The 14,143-nt window shown below is 38.8% G+C and overlaps 3 protein-coding genes across 5 annotated transcripts in view; 1 reads left to right on the forward strand and 2 right to left on the reverse strand.

The window, feature by feature from the left end:
- The window catches only part of trio (trio Rho guanine nucleotide exchange factor), a 323,028-nt gene extending 314,998 nt beyond the window's left edge, over nt 1–8,030 (reverse strand). The window contains exon 1 of the mRNA XM_087346228.1: nt 7,862–8,030. The gene's annotated coding sequence lies outside the window, so the exon portion shown is untranslated. The remainder of the gene's footprint in view (nt 1–7,861) is intronic.
- Nucleotides 8,031–8,056: 26 nt separating this feature from the next.
- On the forward strand, nt 8,057–9,647 carry LOC110832152 (U6 snRNA-associated Sm-like protein LSm5). The gene is made up of 3 exons (XM_022068910.1): nt 8,057–8,162; nt 8,847–9,043; nt 9,534–9,647. Exons 1-3 carry the CDS (start codon nt 8,117–8,119, stop codon nt 9,564–9,566), a joined length of 276 nt encoding a protein of 91 aa, XP_021924602.1. The 5' UTR covers nt 8,057–8,116; the 3' UTR covers nt 9,567–9,647.
- On the reverse strand, nt 9,322–14,088 carry Mos (proto-oncogene serine/threonine-protein kinase mos). 3 transcript variants are annotated; one of them, XM_022068905.2, is made up of 6 exons: nt 13,414–14,088; nt 12,603–12,904; nt 11,929–12,163; nt 11,063–11,240; nt 10,290–10,439; nt 9,322–9,940 (listed from the first exon to the last, which is right to left on the reverse strand). In XM_022068905.2, exons 1-6 carry the CDS (start codon nt 13,557–13,559, stop codon nt 9,770–9,772), a joined length of 1,182 nt encoding a protein of 393 aa, XP_021924597.2. In that variant the 5' UTR covers nt 13,560–14,088; the 3' UTR covers nt 9,322–9,769. The 3 variants fall into 3 exon arrangements, with proteins under 3 accessions (XP_021924597.2, XP_021924599.2, XP_021924601.2); XM_022068907.2 differs by lacking the exon at nt 10,290–10,439; XM_022068909.2 differs by lacking the exons at nt 9,322–9,940; nt 10,290–10,439 and adding an exon at nt 10,797–10,972.
- Nucleotides 14,089–14,143: the final 55 nt, after the last annotated feature.

Genomic DNA, 14,143 nt, shown 5'->3' on the forward strand with positions numbered 1-14,143 from the left:
TATCCTGACTGACTTTTTTTTTTCCCAAAGTCATTTTCTTGGCAGCTGCAGTATGAAGGAAGATGCCATTATCTGCATCCAGTTGCCCACATTCTGCAAAACACAAGCATCCTCCGGCATTTCGAGGAACACGAGCACAACTTGACCTCTCTCAAATTAATTAACAGTTGCAATCCTGACAGTTTAGTTCAAGCATCGCCAAGTGCGCTTGTTTGGTTTTAATCTGCCAGTATCACTGGACTCGTCACAATTCCTCTGCTCGAGGATTCTGCAAAATTATTGTGCAACCGCAAAGAGACCAGGACATTCCAATCAGCTTGAAAAACTCGAGACGGCTTGGTGGAGCGAACATAATCAGCAAACTTCTGTGTTTAAATACACCACGTTAAGGCGAGTGTTTATAATTTTAAAACCAAGTGACCGAGTCGGAATGAACACTGACTTCGAAGCTTCCTAATTGCCTGACTAATCCACAGTGTTCATCTGAGCAGCTAAATTTTATCACAAAGAGAAACTGATGACTCCTTCACTCTCATTTCGGAAAAGCATTTACAAACAACCATCACACTCTCGTTGCACAAATGGAACAGTTTTGGTCACGACCAAGCGGACAGCGCTCAGGAGATTTCAGTTTCGAATTTCGACCTGGTGATCGCCTTACACTGCCTGAGATGTTCGTGCTTTTCATCGGTCCCTTCAGGAAAATCCCGAGATCGTAATTTAAAATCAGGCCGCGGCAACCTCCTTCCTTTCCAGTTCATCATACGCCAATCATTCAATGACATATCCACAGTTTCAGTTAACGACAACATCGAAAATTTATTTCATACATGAAAAATCTATAACAAATATTATTACGACTTTCATTTTTAGTTTCATTTGTGGGAAATGTGGTTTTAGGTGACTAATTTAATACTTTTAATTTCCAGTTCGTGAAATCAGCCGACAGACCACACTGTAGTAGAATGAAGTGACCACTTGGGGGCTGCGGGCTGACATCACGGACAAAAAGTTACGATTAGCAATCACTGCTTGTACGTGGAAGGGCCTAATCAGAAAAGTTGAACCGGGTACAAGTTGCCCACACACAGGTAGGCAGCACCGCTCACGTAACTGCAAATTCCCCTCGCGTTGACATGAAGGTCATCTTGATCTGCCAGACAACAACACAGGTGCACTGTTTCTCCTTGGGACGTGCACGAGGGAGGAAGAACTTAGTCTACGTTGGTGTTTACGTGGGAAGAAACCACAGCCGAAGGTGTGGTTAGGAAAATATCTTTTTTTATATCAGTATAATTTCAGTTTCGTATCTTGAATGTCATCTTACATGTAACAACACAACATTTAATCGGCATGTTAGTGTGACACTTGAAAAGGTTTAAAATAAAGATACGTATCGTGAACCGGTTCCAAATTAATTTATTTCACGAGATCAAAAATTCAGGCATATTCATTGTTCGTCAGACCAGAAACACCGTTTAAGCCCATACAATGAACAATTTTCATTCTGAATTCTTAATAGATTTCTGTGGCGACACTCGCATGTAATTCCACAGGCCCACAGGTGATGCAAAGCTGTCAGATTCCCGCCAGTTTAAGGTACTTAAACATTATTCAAACTATAAAAAGATAACATATCCTATATTTTAATTTGATTTTCATTTAATAACACTTTTAACTGAAATATAAATTCTTAAGTATGTGTAAAAAAGCAACATCTGTTTAATTTACGTGGTCTAGCGGTTAGAACGCTGGCCTTGTAATCCTGGGGTCTCGGGTTCGATTCCCGGCGGTGCCCGAATTTATAACTTGTGTTGGTCAAGGCCGTGGTCTAGGCAACACGGAGTTTTCCTCCGGGACTTCCCCGGTTTCTCCGTGGCATCCCAACAATTACTCCATTCACACACAGAAGAAGGCAATGGCAAACCACTTCTGGATCATCTGCCAAGAACGTATATGAACAGGTCCCAGTCCGAGAAAAGGATGGAAGGATCCTGTTCATATGGACCTGTCGTCAGACAGAACACTAAATAAATAAAATATAAATAAAATTATCCTGGCATTTTCCTGCAGAAACTGAGTAAAACCACAAAAAATCCTCAGGGTAACTGGTCTATGAGTCGAGATTTGAACTCGGAATATCGATTACTATAAAGCAGGAATACAAATACATAATATAATAAGTAGCAAACATGATCCATGCCTCGACAAAAGGAAATAAGTAGGTAAGTAACGCATTTCGATGTCTATAATAAAAAGAAACTTCACCAGATACTACTGGCATCATCGAACCAATCAGTAGGAGGTGGGGGGCAAAAACATCATTTTAGTAGGAAAACCTGGCGGGAAAATATCATTTGGAACACAGAGTCAAGGAAATATAATATTAAAATGCAGCCTATATTAAAGAAACATGGTACATGAGCGGGTTCCATCAAAAGTGGTATTGTCTTGACTAAGTTAGCGACTACTAGGTTCTCAAGAATTACTGTGGCCTGTAGTGTTAATTACTCTTAGGCTGTTATACAGACTTTAGTGCATAAATCACTCGTTGTAAAAGTCACGTGCCCTGCTTCAATAGTAAATGACACGATAAAACAGCTGTTGAACTTTAAGACAAGATTAAAACGCCTTAAAAGATCAAACTATTGTCCTGATGTTGATCAAACTTTGTAAATGCATTAGGAGTAACTCAAATATTTAAATCTTAGTATAGATGGGGAATCCGGGAGTCTCCAGCCTTAGTAAGACAACTGGTACCATACGGTCTAAAGTAAACCAAATCAAAGTTGTTCTGTGTAAAAGTCAAACGCCCTAGAAGACGCTTCCATAACCCCCCCCCCCCCCCCCCCATACCCGTTGATTTCGTTAGATTGTGCATAATTCGTCATGAAGTTAACCATATTAACTTCTAACAGGGTACGAATACCTAAATGAATATGAAAATACTAATGATCATATGTTGCCTGATCTCTGTTGTAACCGATTGCCAAGTTTGAACTGGTGGCGTATGAGAACGAAGATCCTTGCATTAATAATTCCATAAACGTCCACATCCGACGAAATGAACCCGAATAGGAGACACAAAAGTACGCACAGACGACAGTAAATCTATGAGTCGACTTTGCAGACATTCGCATCACCAGCGGGACATTCCTGAGAACAACACTTCAATCAGTATGAAGATGACTGCCTTCTGCGATGTTCCGTCCTGGTGAATCATGGCCATGAAAAGACTGAGACAGCAAGCACCTCTGAAACGTCGGTAAACTTCCACAGGACCACAAGAAGCAACGCCCTAGACAGACATCCTCATATTCGCCGCAGTGAGAATCTTTGATCTCACTTTTTTTCCATCATCTGTGCTGATAAACACACACGTATCTTCCATATAATAACAAGGCTGAACGCAACTTTCTGAGAAATGAACAAAACAATACGTCGTATCGCGTCAGACTTCTCGACAGTCATTCATATGTTTCGCCTGCGGAATAACCAATTCACACTTCGCGGAAACTCAGCCCAACTCCCCGCATCCGTAGAAACAAGAGTTGACGCACAATTTCGCATCTACTGATATGGGGGGGGGGGGGGCGCCCACTGCCACTCAACAAAGACCGCTGCATCGGCCTAATGGTTCGGCACCAAATTCAAAAATTCCATACGATGAAATCCTTATTGACAAACCGACAATTATTCAAGTAGCCAAGAAATTCAACATGTTCATTACTGTGTTCACGACAGCCTGTCACTGGACCCTCGTAGCAAAACACGAAGGCTCTGAGGGTAGTAACTGGCTTAGGACCGTGTCCTAACGACGAGCTTCGGTGTTAGCAACGTAAAGCCTTCAGCAGCTGTCACCAGCGTGTTTTGCTGGACCACTACCCTATCTTAATTTACTATACACAAGGGCATCAGAATATTAACTGTTGCCCAACTCAGATTTCGATAAATTTCTACGTTTACCATCAGCAATCACAGCCGTCCGAAAGGGGGTGAGAGGTCAAGGTCAGGCTGTGTGGGACCCTTAACATTGCCGTTACTTTTACCTTTCAATTACGATGGCAAACAGTTGATGAATCTCAACGGTTTAGACGTATTAATAATAAATTACGTGAACGCGCGTTGGACTGGCAGAGATTCTAGTTCAGCATTAAAATTCTAAGGAACTGGAATTCAAAGAGCTAACACACGGATTCCTTACGCTCAAATCTGGTAAGAAGAGCAATGAGTATTAGATATTTAATGACACCGACGCGCGGGGCCCTTAAAAGGGCGGAGAACTGGTCGCCCCGACCTGCTCTGCTTACCCTATGATGGGCCACGACAAGAAGTAGGTCGACCTCGGTCGACACGGTCGGAGAAATTAGCGTGTCTTACCACATCCACGCAATGTACCGGGGGGTGGGGGTGGGGGGTGGGACCTGACTTCAGTGCTGAGGAACTCGGAAACACCCAAATGCCTCACCGACTGTGCGTTTTTAAGGCATCAGACAGGCGGTGTGACGTGAATCGAAACCAGGACTGCGTCTGTATGTTACACGAGCTGACTTTCGAAATCAAATCTAACTGCTAGACCTTTCGCCATTCTTCAACATCTTTTTTGTCCATGGCTGATAATATTCCAGTTACAATTTCCTCAATGTTGATATTTCGGTTGTCCCTGATACGCTGATAGATTTTCTCCTCTGACCTCAACAAGTCGTACATGTAATAGTATTTTTTTATTTTTTTATTTAGTGTTCTGTCTGACCACAGGTCCATATGAACAGGATCCTTCCATCCTTTTCTCGGACTGGGACCTGTTCATATACGTTCTTGGCAGGTGATCCAGAAGTGGTTTGCCATTGCCTTCTTCTGTGTGTGAATGGAGTAATTGTTGGGATGCCACGGAGGAAAACTCCGTGTTGCCTAGACCACGGCCTTGCCCAACACAAGTTATAAATTCAGGCACCGCCGGGAATCGAACCCGAGACCCCAGGATTACAAGGCCAGCGTTCTAACCGCTAGACCACCGTGGCGTTACATGTAATAGTACTAACCACAAAAGTTCGGCTGATGTTAGCTGAAGCACCACAGCAATCTTATAACTACAGTTGTTACAAAAGCACGCACGGGAGTGACGTGTACGATTTTATCAACAATATAACTCAACTGTAACAAGAATAACGTTATATGAATGTCAAGTACCAAGGTCTCTTTTTCTTCCCACAAGGGGGCTTTACACTAATGCGTCTAATGTGTGTATCTTAAGAGACACAAGACGCTGATCATAATTGAGGTCAATCACACAAACGACATCACGGACATGTTACAAGCATGTGGCGTGCATTAGTCAGTGTCTATCTCGATGTCCTGGGTACAGTCAGTAAGAAATGGACCCAGAAATTAAGACAGAACAGAACAAATACAATAATTCACGACACCTTTGGCAGATTCCGTGTCATCTGTCGAGTTACTGGTTAGCCGGTTCTGAGGAAAATATTCCTACCGTAAAACGCATGTACTAAAATATCCAATAATTTCCCCCGCTTATTTTATAACATAAATATCCAACTATTTTTCACTAAAGATTATTCAAGAAGACAGTATTTTATGATCTACCTACCTTTACCATCTGCCACGGTACCAGCCACGCAAACGATTCTATAAACCACTTCTTCCTATTTCCCATTCTTTGCATGATGTGCACGAAATGAACGCATAAGGGGGTAATAATGTTCGTCCATCAACTCACGAACCGGTGGGAAGATTTTGATGGGAAAAAAATTCATCACACAGAAGAAGTGACTATGCATTGCATCGTATATAAAGTTTCAAGGTCAACGGACACAAATGTTTAAGGTAAGTCACATTCTAATCTTCTACATTTTATTGCACTCTGCAGTTACGAAATGTCTGGACAAGAAAACAAGTTACAAACGAAACTCGTACACTGTAAACAAGCTGAAGCGTTGCTAATTCAGCAATGAACACTGTGACGAGTCAAAATGCCACAATTTACGACAAGCAAACCTCAGAATCTTGGCCTGACACCCGTAAATGCTCTGGTCGTTCGAATGGAATACTGAAACGTAGTGTTAACGCTTCCTACGCCACTGATATCCCGTTAAAATTACGTTCACGCCACGATTTCGTCTTCCAACAAGTGCGTACAAGAACAGCTGCTCCATCTCAGATCATGCGTTGGCATTTCTTTCTCTCGACAACATTTCTCCTCCTCATAGGGCGGTAACATAAGTCGGCCGGATCAGATAGGCTACAGTGAACTGACTGGCCTAACTAGTGCCACTCCGAGAAGCAAAACTCGTTCCTGAAAACCTAATAGTTCCCTCGGCTAGACGATAAATTCCCAGTCTCCTGTGGAATCCGAAAGTTCATTACAGTATTCACAACAGCCCGCCACCGAACCCCCCAATCCTGAGCTAGATGAATCAAACCCACGTCCTCAGGCCTTAATTTCAACATTATCTTCCCATCTGCGCCTAGGTCTTCCAAATGAATTTTCCCTTCAAGTTTTCCAACCAAAATGTTCACCCAGTCAGCACTACATGTCAACCACCTTGATTTGATCATCCTAACAATATTTGGTGAAAATTCAACCTACGAAGCTCTTCCACTCTCCTGCCATTTCATCCCTCTTTAGTCTAAACAAAAATAATTGGTAAAATAACAGTTCTGTACATTTCAATGTTCACATTATGTCATAGCAGACACGTTAACATAATATTATAAACTTCATGGTAGCAAGTATTCCACGAGATTTTAGCATCCTCTTAAATGCCTCATTAATACACTTTTGATTTGTTATCGTAGTGCCAAATATCTGAACTTTGACAAATTTTAAAATGATTTATTTAGCTACCGTCCTGTAATGATTGTATCCTGTAGCTTGGTGACAATACACTCTGTTTTTCTCTCCCTGATAGCGTATTCTAAATGACGGCGTCGCAACCCAGAATACCCATAATCCTCAACGCTGTGACAATCTGGCATCACTCAATTTCATACAGAGCCTCGGTCTTGGACAAATTATTTTATCAAACACAAATATAAATTCTAAAACCAATTACAAATGGACAACTCAGCTAAGGAACATGCCTATTCATATACATAACGACCTTGCAAAATTACATGCAGAAACAAAGGCAATGGATGATGGGACATGTAGTTTGCTTTTGGCCTCCACCTTCAATGCGATAACGACGGCGGCAGCAAGCACCTCTAAAACGTCGGTAAAAGTCTTCTAGACTACACGGAGCAACACCCCAGAAAACAGTCTTCAGAAATCTCATACATGTACAATATTTTTTAATGTTATGTTTACAAAGAAGAAACTTAGAAAAACTTGGAAATACAATGACTCTTCCCACCTTTTGGTAATGATAAATTAATATTACAAATACATAAACGTTCACCGAGAAGACTCATAACACCCTCTTTTCGCAAAAAAGTACGAAAAATGTATTGATAATCTTTGAATATGGAGTTCTTGGTTACATCTCTTAACACTCCCCACGTTTTCAACAGACCATGTCCAACAAGAACCACAAAATCCGAGTTCCATTATCTGGCAAAACACACTCATATCGCGTACACCAACATTCCCATATATGAATCCTGTATAAATTATATTATTTTGAGATAATGTAGTACATAGGAAGTACTTATTCTCGTTATCGGTCTGCAAAGACTACGATAAAACAGAGATTAAATAGAGAATGCAATTTCTAATTGGTAAATAATGTTTGACGTTTGCTTACGATCTCGTAAGACAGCTCCAACAGCCAGCCTTATAGTGAATTTGGCGTGTCTGTCAAAATCATAAAAAATAAATGCAGTTATATTATTGTGGACTCACTCAATTCCTGCGATGCCGTTATGCTTGGATTTCCTGACGTTTATCCATTGGCTTTTTCGGTAAATCGAATGGTAGTTATTTCAGAATCCAGCGTTTTGAGCAAAAACATTACCGCACTCACACTACTCTACTACACAACCACCGCCATGTTAGCTGAACTATGCATCATGCAACTAGTACTGCTATTGGGTAGAGCGCCAAACACTGAGAAGCTCCTCTATTGGCCAAAAAATATTGCATGTGTAGTGTGTAAATATGGCGACGTCTGTAACGACAAATCCATCTACTTTGCTTCCTTTAGGTAAAACAATGTTTTGTTTTGCACTTAAATACTTAGCATACAGGTAGTATAAGTTTGTTATTACGAAAATAGTCCAGTAAATTAGGCATAGCAATTCTTGAAGAAAACTAGTTCGTATTTTGCGATATTCAACTAACCTTACATTTTCGAACCAAGTTTCCAACGCATCTTACGTCGTAATATTTGCAAATGCAGGATTCAGTTACATTGAAATTCCCGCCGTGTTAAACTGTTAAACATATCTACAAGATTATGTTTTATGATTGTGTAGATCCAGACACATTTGATAAGTAACAGAATTTAATACTATACCATTAATCATGTCGGTTTATTCAAAACGTTCATAAAGTGTGTGATTTGAACAAAATTTTCCTACAAAATATACTGGTAAATGACAGTTTTCCCCCACAGCATTAAAACTGGCTTTGCTGCCACCCAATCTCCTGTCCACTGGGTACTAGATTTCCTTCCCTGGGTGTAAAGCAGCAGCATGGTGCAGTACCTTCGCTCCTCCATACACCTACATGTTATGGTTCTTAATTAATCATAGGGACAAGTTTATCTTTACCTTTATCTTCATATGCAGCATTCATCATTTTGATCACATTCTTCAGCATGTCCAAACACAGGATTGCTTAAAGCTGTGGAGCTTTCTTAATTTCATTTAATGTGTTTATTTTACAGAACTTGTAGACAAATGTATCGGCTCTCGAATACACATCATTATGAAAAATGATAAAGAAATTGTTGGAACATTGTTGGGTTTTGATGATTTTGTGAACATGCTACTGGAAGATGTCACTGAGTATGAGTCTACCCCAGAAGGCAGAAGAATTACAAAGCTTGATCAGATTCTGCTCAATGGAAACAGCATTACAATGGTATGTGTGAATAGAATATTTATATCACCCGCATTAAAATTTAAGCTTTTTACTGAATTTTTATTTTAGACTTTTTTTCTCAGGATGGGAAGATTCTACTGTAACCAGATCTTCCTAACCTCTCATCTCCTGTCTTCCAAGTGGCCATTTTTCATGGGGATTCCCAAGTATTTATTGTATTCATTTCCATGATGTCTGATCCAGTCTACATTATTATATCCATCCATACTTATCATATTATTTGTAGTGGTATTTTATAAGTTATGTATTTTATGAGATAACTGAATAAAAGATTTTATTTAAATTGTTGATGAAGGCACATTAACCACAGGAATACAATGAGGATGGCACAAGTTGCCAAAAAGCATCTGTGATATAATAGATAATGTTTTAACAGTGCATGAAAGTTCTAAAATGACCCTTTCAGTAGGTTACAGAGTGACATTAATATTTCTACCAATGATAAATTCACATTCTTCTTTCTTTTCAGCTTGTACCTGGAGGAGATATGCCTGATGCATGAAGAGTCTCTTTTGTTTTTGTACAAATTTAAAATGCATAAAATGTAATTACCTTTTGTAATAAAAGAATATTTGAAAAGACACTACAATTATTTCAATGCTGCTTATAATGTTATAAATCATCTTCAATGAAAACATGAACACAAATGGCATCACACGTAGAACTCTGGACATATTTAATTGACGTTCAGATGTTGCAACATTCCTATGTATTTCGCATGTTCAAAGATGCAATTATTTTCTTAAGTTCATTGATAATAGTGCAGATAGATGGTCTGCTAATAGGATCCTGGTTCCAGCAAAGACTGTACAGACTAATGAAATCTTGTAATTTAACATCTTGTATTGGCTCTGGTCGGAGCCTGCCAGAGCCTACCTGCAAAACAATTATTTATTTACTGTTCCCATGAATACTATATAATAAACAATACAAATTACATCAGTAATTTATGGTAGTGTACTAATAATTCTCAAAAAAAATTTCAAAGGCTAGTTTCAGTGATACATTTTTTTCAAAATTGGGATGTCTTGTCTTTAAGCACCTTCTTCTTTTGTTCGGAATGTGGCACACAAATGTGACACCTGTTAATAATTATTATTAATATGTAGCTTTTCATTAACTGAAGCTTCCATTAGTATGTAAGTAGAAGAAGCCGTTTTGCATCCGATAAATTTGGTGGAAAACACATGTTTTGATATGATACATGGAGAAGTGAAACACTGACCTTATATATTATTTCATGTAATGTGTATCCTTGATATGGAACTTCATGAGACAATAGTTGCCAGCATGTAATTCCAAGGGAGTAAACATCAGACTTTTCAGAGGGTAATTTACCTTGGAGAATGTCTGGGTCTGTATACATAACAGTATTCTGAGAAAAAAAACATTACAGAAGGTAATAAAACTATAGTTTATAATCTGCATTTATATTTCTTCTGTTTTTTAAAAGAAGCCTCCACAATTCACCTATGCCATTGGGAAAGCATTGTTAAATAAACTAGGAAACAGCTGATGCTTGTAATTGATAAAGAATGGTTGGCCCAGGACAGGGTCCGGTGGAGGGCTTTGGTTAATTCGGTGATGAACCTTCGGGTTCGGTAAGCCATCTAGTTAGTTAGTTAGTTATTAATAATGGGAAATTATATTTACAAAATATATTGCGTTAAAGTTCATAGTTTTCCTACAGAAACAACTGACATATATTACACTTAAAAAACTTATTATTGTTTTTTAAAATGGAAGGTGTGTGTGTCGGTAAATACTGATGCCAGTTCAAAGTACGAAAACATCTTGATCAATTAAAGGTGTTCCATCCATTACAGCTTAGGCAATATGTCATAAAGCAATTATATTTTATTTTTCACCTTTTAGTATGAATATTATTCAGCATTCATAGATCGTTTCCTGAAATTAGTCAAGCAGATCTCTGAGAATACAGTTTAAGGTATGACTCTTTCCAGTAACTGATTAACAAATAGTGCATCTGGAACTCACCATATTTGGCGACACAGTACAGTACCCTTCATCCCCTAGAACATGAGAGCTTCCAAAGTCACAGAGTTTGCAATAATCTGCTTGCGAACAAACCATGATGTTGCTAGGTTTCACATCGAGATGCAGTATCTTGTTGCCATGGCAGTGATGGAGTGCAAGTGCAATATCAAGAGCATACCTGTAAGGTGAATTATAATATCCAGCTCATTGGATCAGAAGTATTCTAACATTTATAATGTATATGCAGCGAACTTTATTTGTTTTCAGTTGTTGCTCAATTATAAACTATCTTTTGTCACCAATTTCAAAATGTTAAAAGCACTGTACAAAAATCTCTCTTATCCTTTGTATAACTTTTAATATTAATTAATTACTTAAAAATACATTAAAAACTCAGTTGTTAGTTTACTGTTCTCCTCTGCATAACACCAAAGTCTAATCTCAAGCTGAGATTTCAGGTTCTAATGGTGTGCGATCTTGTAGAAAGTGTCTTGACATTTCATAGATACTTACTGCCTGCATCATTAGGGTGATGATTAAGCCAAAATATATTCTTCAAGAGACTGAAAGCTGTGAACTGGTATAGTTAGCACTTTGCTGTAAAGATGAAGTGCAATACTTATTTAGCATTATATGATATCTGAGGATTATGAATCATGAAATTAGAAGGATATGAATCAAGGCAGTTTCTCTAATACTGTTGTGTGTACTAAGGAAAATCAAATGTCATTTACCATAGTGGTGCCCCAGATGATATTTGTACTGGAAGTCAGATACATCATTGCCAAGCCAAACCTGCTTACTTGGATGTATTGAATATAATTAACAGATGAGCTACAATACAAGAAACTTTGTATGGTGCATACCTTGTTCTCCGGGTGCTATTCATGACAGACGTTGGGTCAGAGATAACGGACTGCAAGTTTTGGCCAATGCAAAGTTCCATAAAGACAAGACCATATTCCCCCCCTGTAGGTATCACATGTAGTACTTTTACAACATTCTTATGAGACAATTTTAAAGCATTAGACTCATTTCTCAATGATCCTATGGACTTTTGAAACCTGCTTTTTGGAATTACTTTCACAGCCACATCTTCACCTAGAAACAGAAAAAAGGAATAAGCTATCCCAGGTAATGACAGTGAAGTGTCAAGATTCAGTTCACATCAAAGTAGACATATTTTTCATGCAAGAATTTTTCTGCTACTGCGAGGAACGTTAAGTCGTCTCTTGCTATAATTTGAAACAAATTCATAGAGAGGTTGATTTGGTTTTAGGTGCTGCACAGACTGGTCTGTAGATGCGAACATTTCAGAGAAATGTGCTGTCTCCATTATGCACAGAGACAGAAGGGCAAGATGGACACAATATGTTTCTGTGAAACACTGGTGTCTACCAACCAGTCCACATTGTGCCAAAACCCAGAACTTCATCACCACTGGGAAGGCCTTAAATCTCACAGACTTCATACTGTATTTATTAGGTATGCCAATAAAGTAAACAATAGTCTTTCAACCTGAAGTAACTGCTTAACCAACCTTTGTACTTTGCCTGGATAACAGTTCCAAAGCTGCCTTTGCCCAACCTTATCCAGTGTTTCTTGGAATTCAGTCCATGTGATAACAGAGCTATTATTTTCTGTGTGTCAAGTGTCACCAATGCATCTACACCACCTACAGTTCTCTCATTTGTACCAAAAGATAAAGTTTTAGAACAGCTCCTTGGTGATGAAGCAAATTCTGAACTCCATTCCAGCTTCTGAGCTGCACAGTTTCTTGATGGTGATAAACACATACCCATATTTGAACTCTTTGTTGCATTATGGGAGGCTTTTGTAACACTGCATTTGGGGAAAGAAAACACACTCTAAAATAAATTATGTTATGTAACAGACCATAAAAATATGTCATGACAACTAGTTTCTTTCATATAAACGCAGACTTTCTTTTAAAAATTACACCAAGTGTGAGAACAAGTACAAATGACATTTCTTCCAAAACTTCTCATAGCAATACCACTGACTTTTTTTTACAGATTAAATAATTGCCTTATTTATAGTAATTTCAATATTTAATTTTCCTTTAATTAATTATTATAATTAAAAATAAGCATGCGCACACACAGAGCAAGGAAATAAAATTAAACAGTACCAACAATTTGTACTACTCAACATTTATAAAGCATACATATGAAGCTCAAATTTCTGTGTTGTTTGAATAATGGATATACAGTACTGTACAGTGAAACTGTAACATATCAGGGCCTACTAATGACCCATGTTCTAAAATGTTGAGTATACATAAGAAGAACCTTGTAGAGTAAAATGAAATGTTACAGATTTTCACTTACCTCAAACTATCTGTTACTGGTGTGTACAGAGAACTATAGTATTTCTTGGAAGAATGGGGTGATTTGGCTTCATTTCTAGAGATGCACAAAGGCGATACATTTTTAGGACTAGCTAGTTTCTGCAAGTGCCTTAAACTGGAAGCCATATCTAAATGTTACCACCTGATGTCCCTCAATGTCTGTACCACAGTCCTTTACTGACTGTGGTGTTGAATGAGAAAGTTGAACTTGTGTCATATATTGTACCAACCTTAAAAAGATTAGAGATTATCAAATACATACACCAGAATATCCCTATCATTTCTTTTCTTACAATATCTCTGCAAGAAGATCAAAGAGAAACACTGAGTGGTGAAATGATGTCACAGGCATTGCAGACAGGTATTTTTTTTTTGTAGTGTTCTGTCTGACGACAGGTCCATATATTATGAACAGGATCCTTCCAACCTCTTCAGGTTGTCAGGGACCTGCTCATACATATATACATTCTTGGCAGAGATGATCAGAAGTGGTTTGCCATTGCCTTCTTCTGTGTGTGAGTGGAGTAATTATTGGGATGCCATGGAGAAACCGGGGAAGCCCCCGGAGGAAAACTCCGTGATGCCTAGACCACGGCCTTGCCCAACACAAGTTATAAAGTTGAGCACCACCGGGAATTGAACCCGGGACCCCAGGCTTACAAGGCTAGTGTTCTGACTGCTAGACCACCGTGGCGACAGACAGGTATAAC

This window comes from Zootermopsis nevadensis, unplaced genomic scaffold (genome assembly GCF_977971745.1).
Source record: "Zootermopsis nevadensis isolate Lab colony 2312 unplaced genomic scaffold, Znev_1.0 Znev_ptg000010l, whole genome shotgun sequence".
In the NCBI taxonomy this organism is placed as follows: Eukaryota; Metazoa; Arthropoda; class Insecta; order Blattodea; family Termopsidae; genus Zootermopsis; species Zootermopsis nevadensis.

Bases quoted from the DNA above. Each gene is read 5' to 3' on its own strand.
- Mos (XM_022068905.2), bottom strand. From the start codon at position 13,559: ATGGCTTCCAGTTTAAGGCACTTGCAGAAACTAGCTAGTCCTAAAAAT. The intron at 12,164-12,602 runs GTTGGTTAAGCA...TTCTGTTTCTAG, and splicing joins TATCCAGGCAAAGTACAAAG to GTGAAGATGTGGCTGTGAAA. The intron at 11,241-11,928 runs GTATGCACCATA...TTCACCTTACAG, and splicing joins AATAGCACCCGGAGAACAAG to GTATGCTCTTGATATTGCAC.
- LOC110832152 (XM_022068910.1), top strand. From the start codon at position 8,117: ATGGCGACGTCTGTAACGACAAATCCATCTACTTTGCTTCCTTTAG. The intron at 8,163-8,846 runs GTAAAACAATGT...TTTATTTTACAG, and splicing joins ATCTACTTTGCTTCCTTTAG to AACTTGTAGACAAATGTATC. The intron at 9,044-9,533 runs GTATGTGTGAAT...CTTTCTTTTCAG, and splicing joins ATGGAAACAGCATTACAATG to CTTGTACCTGGAGGAGATAT.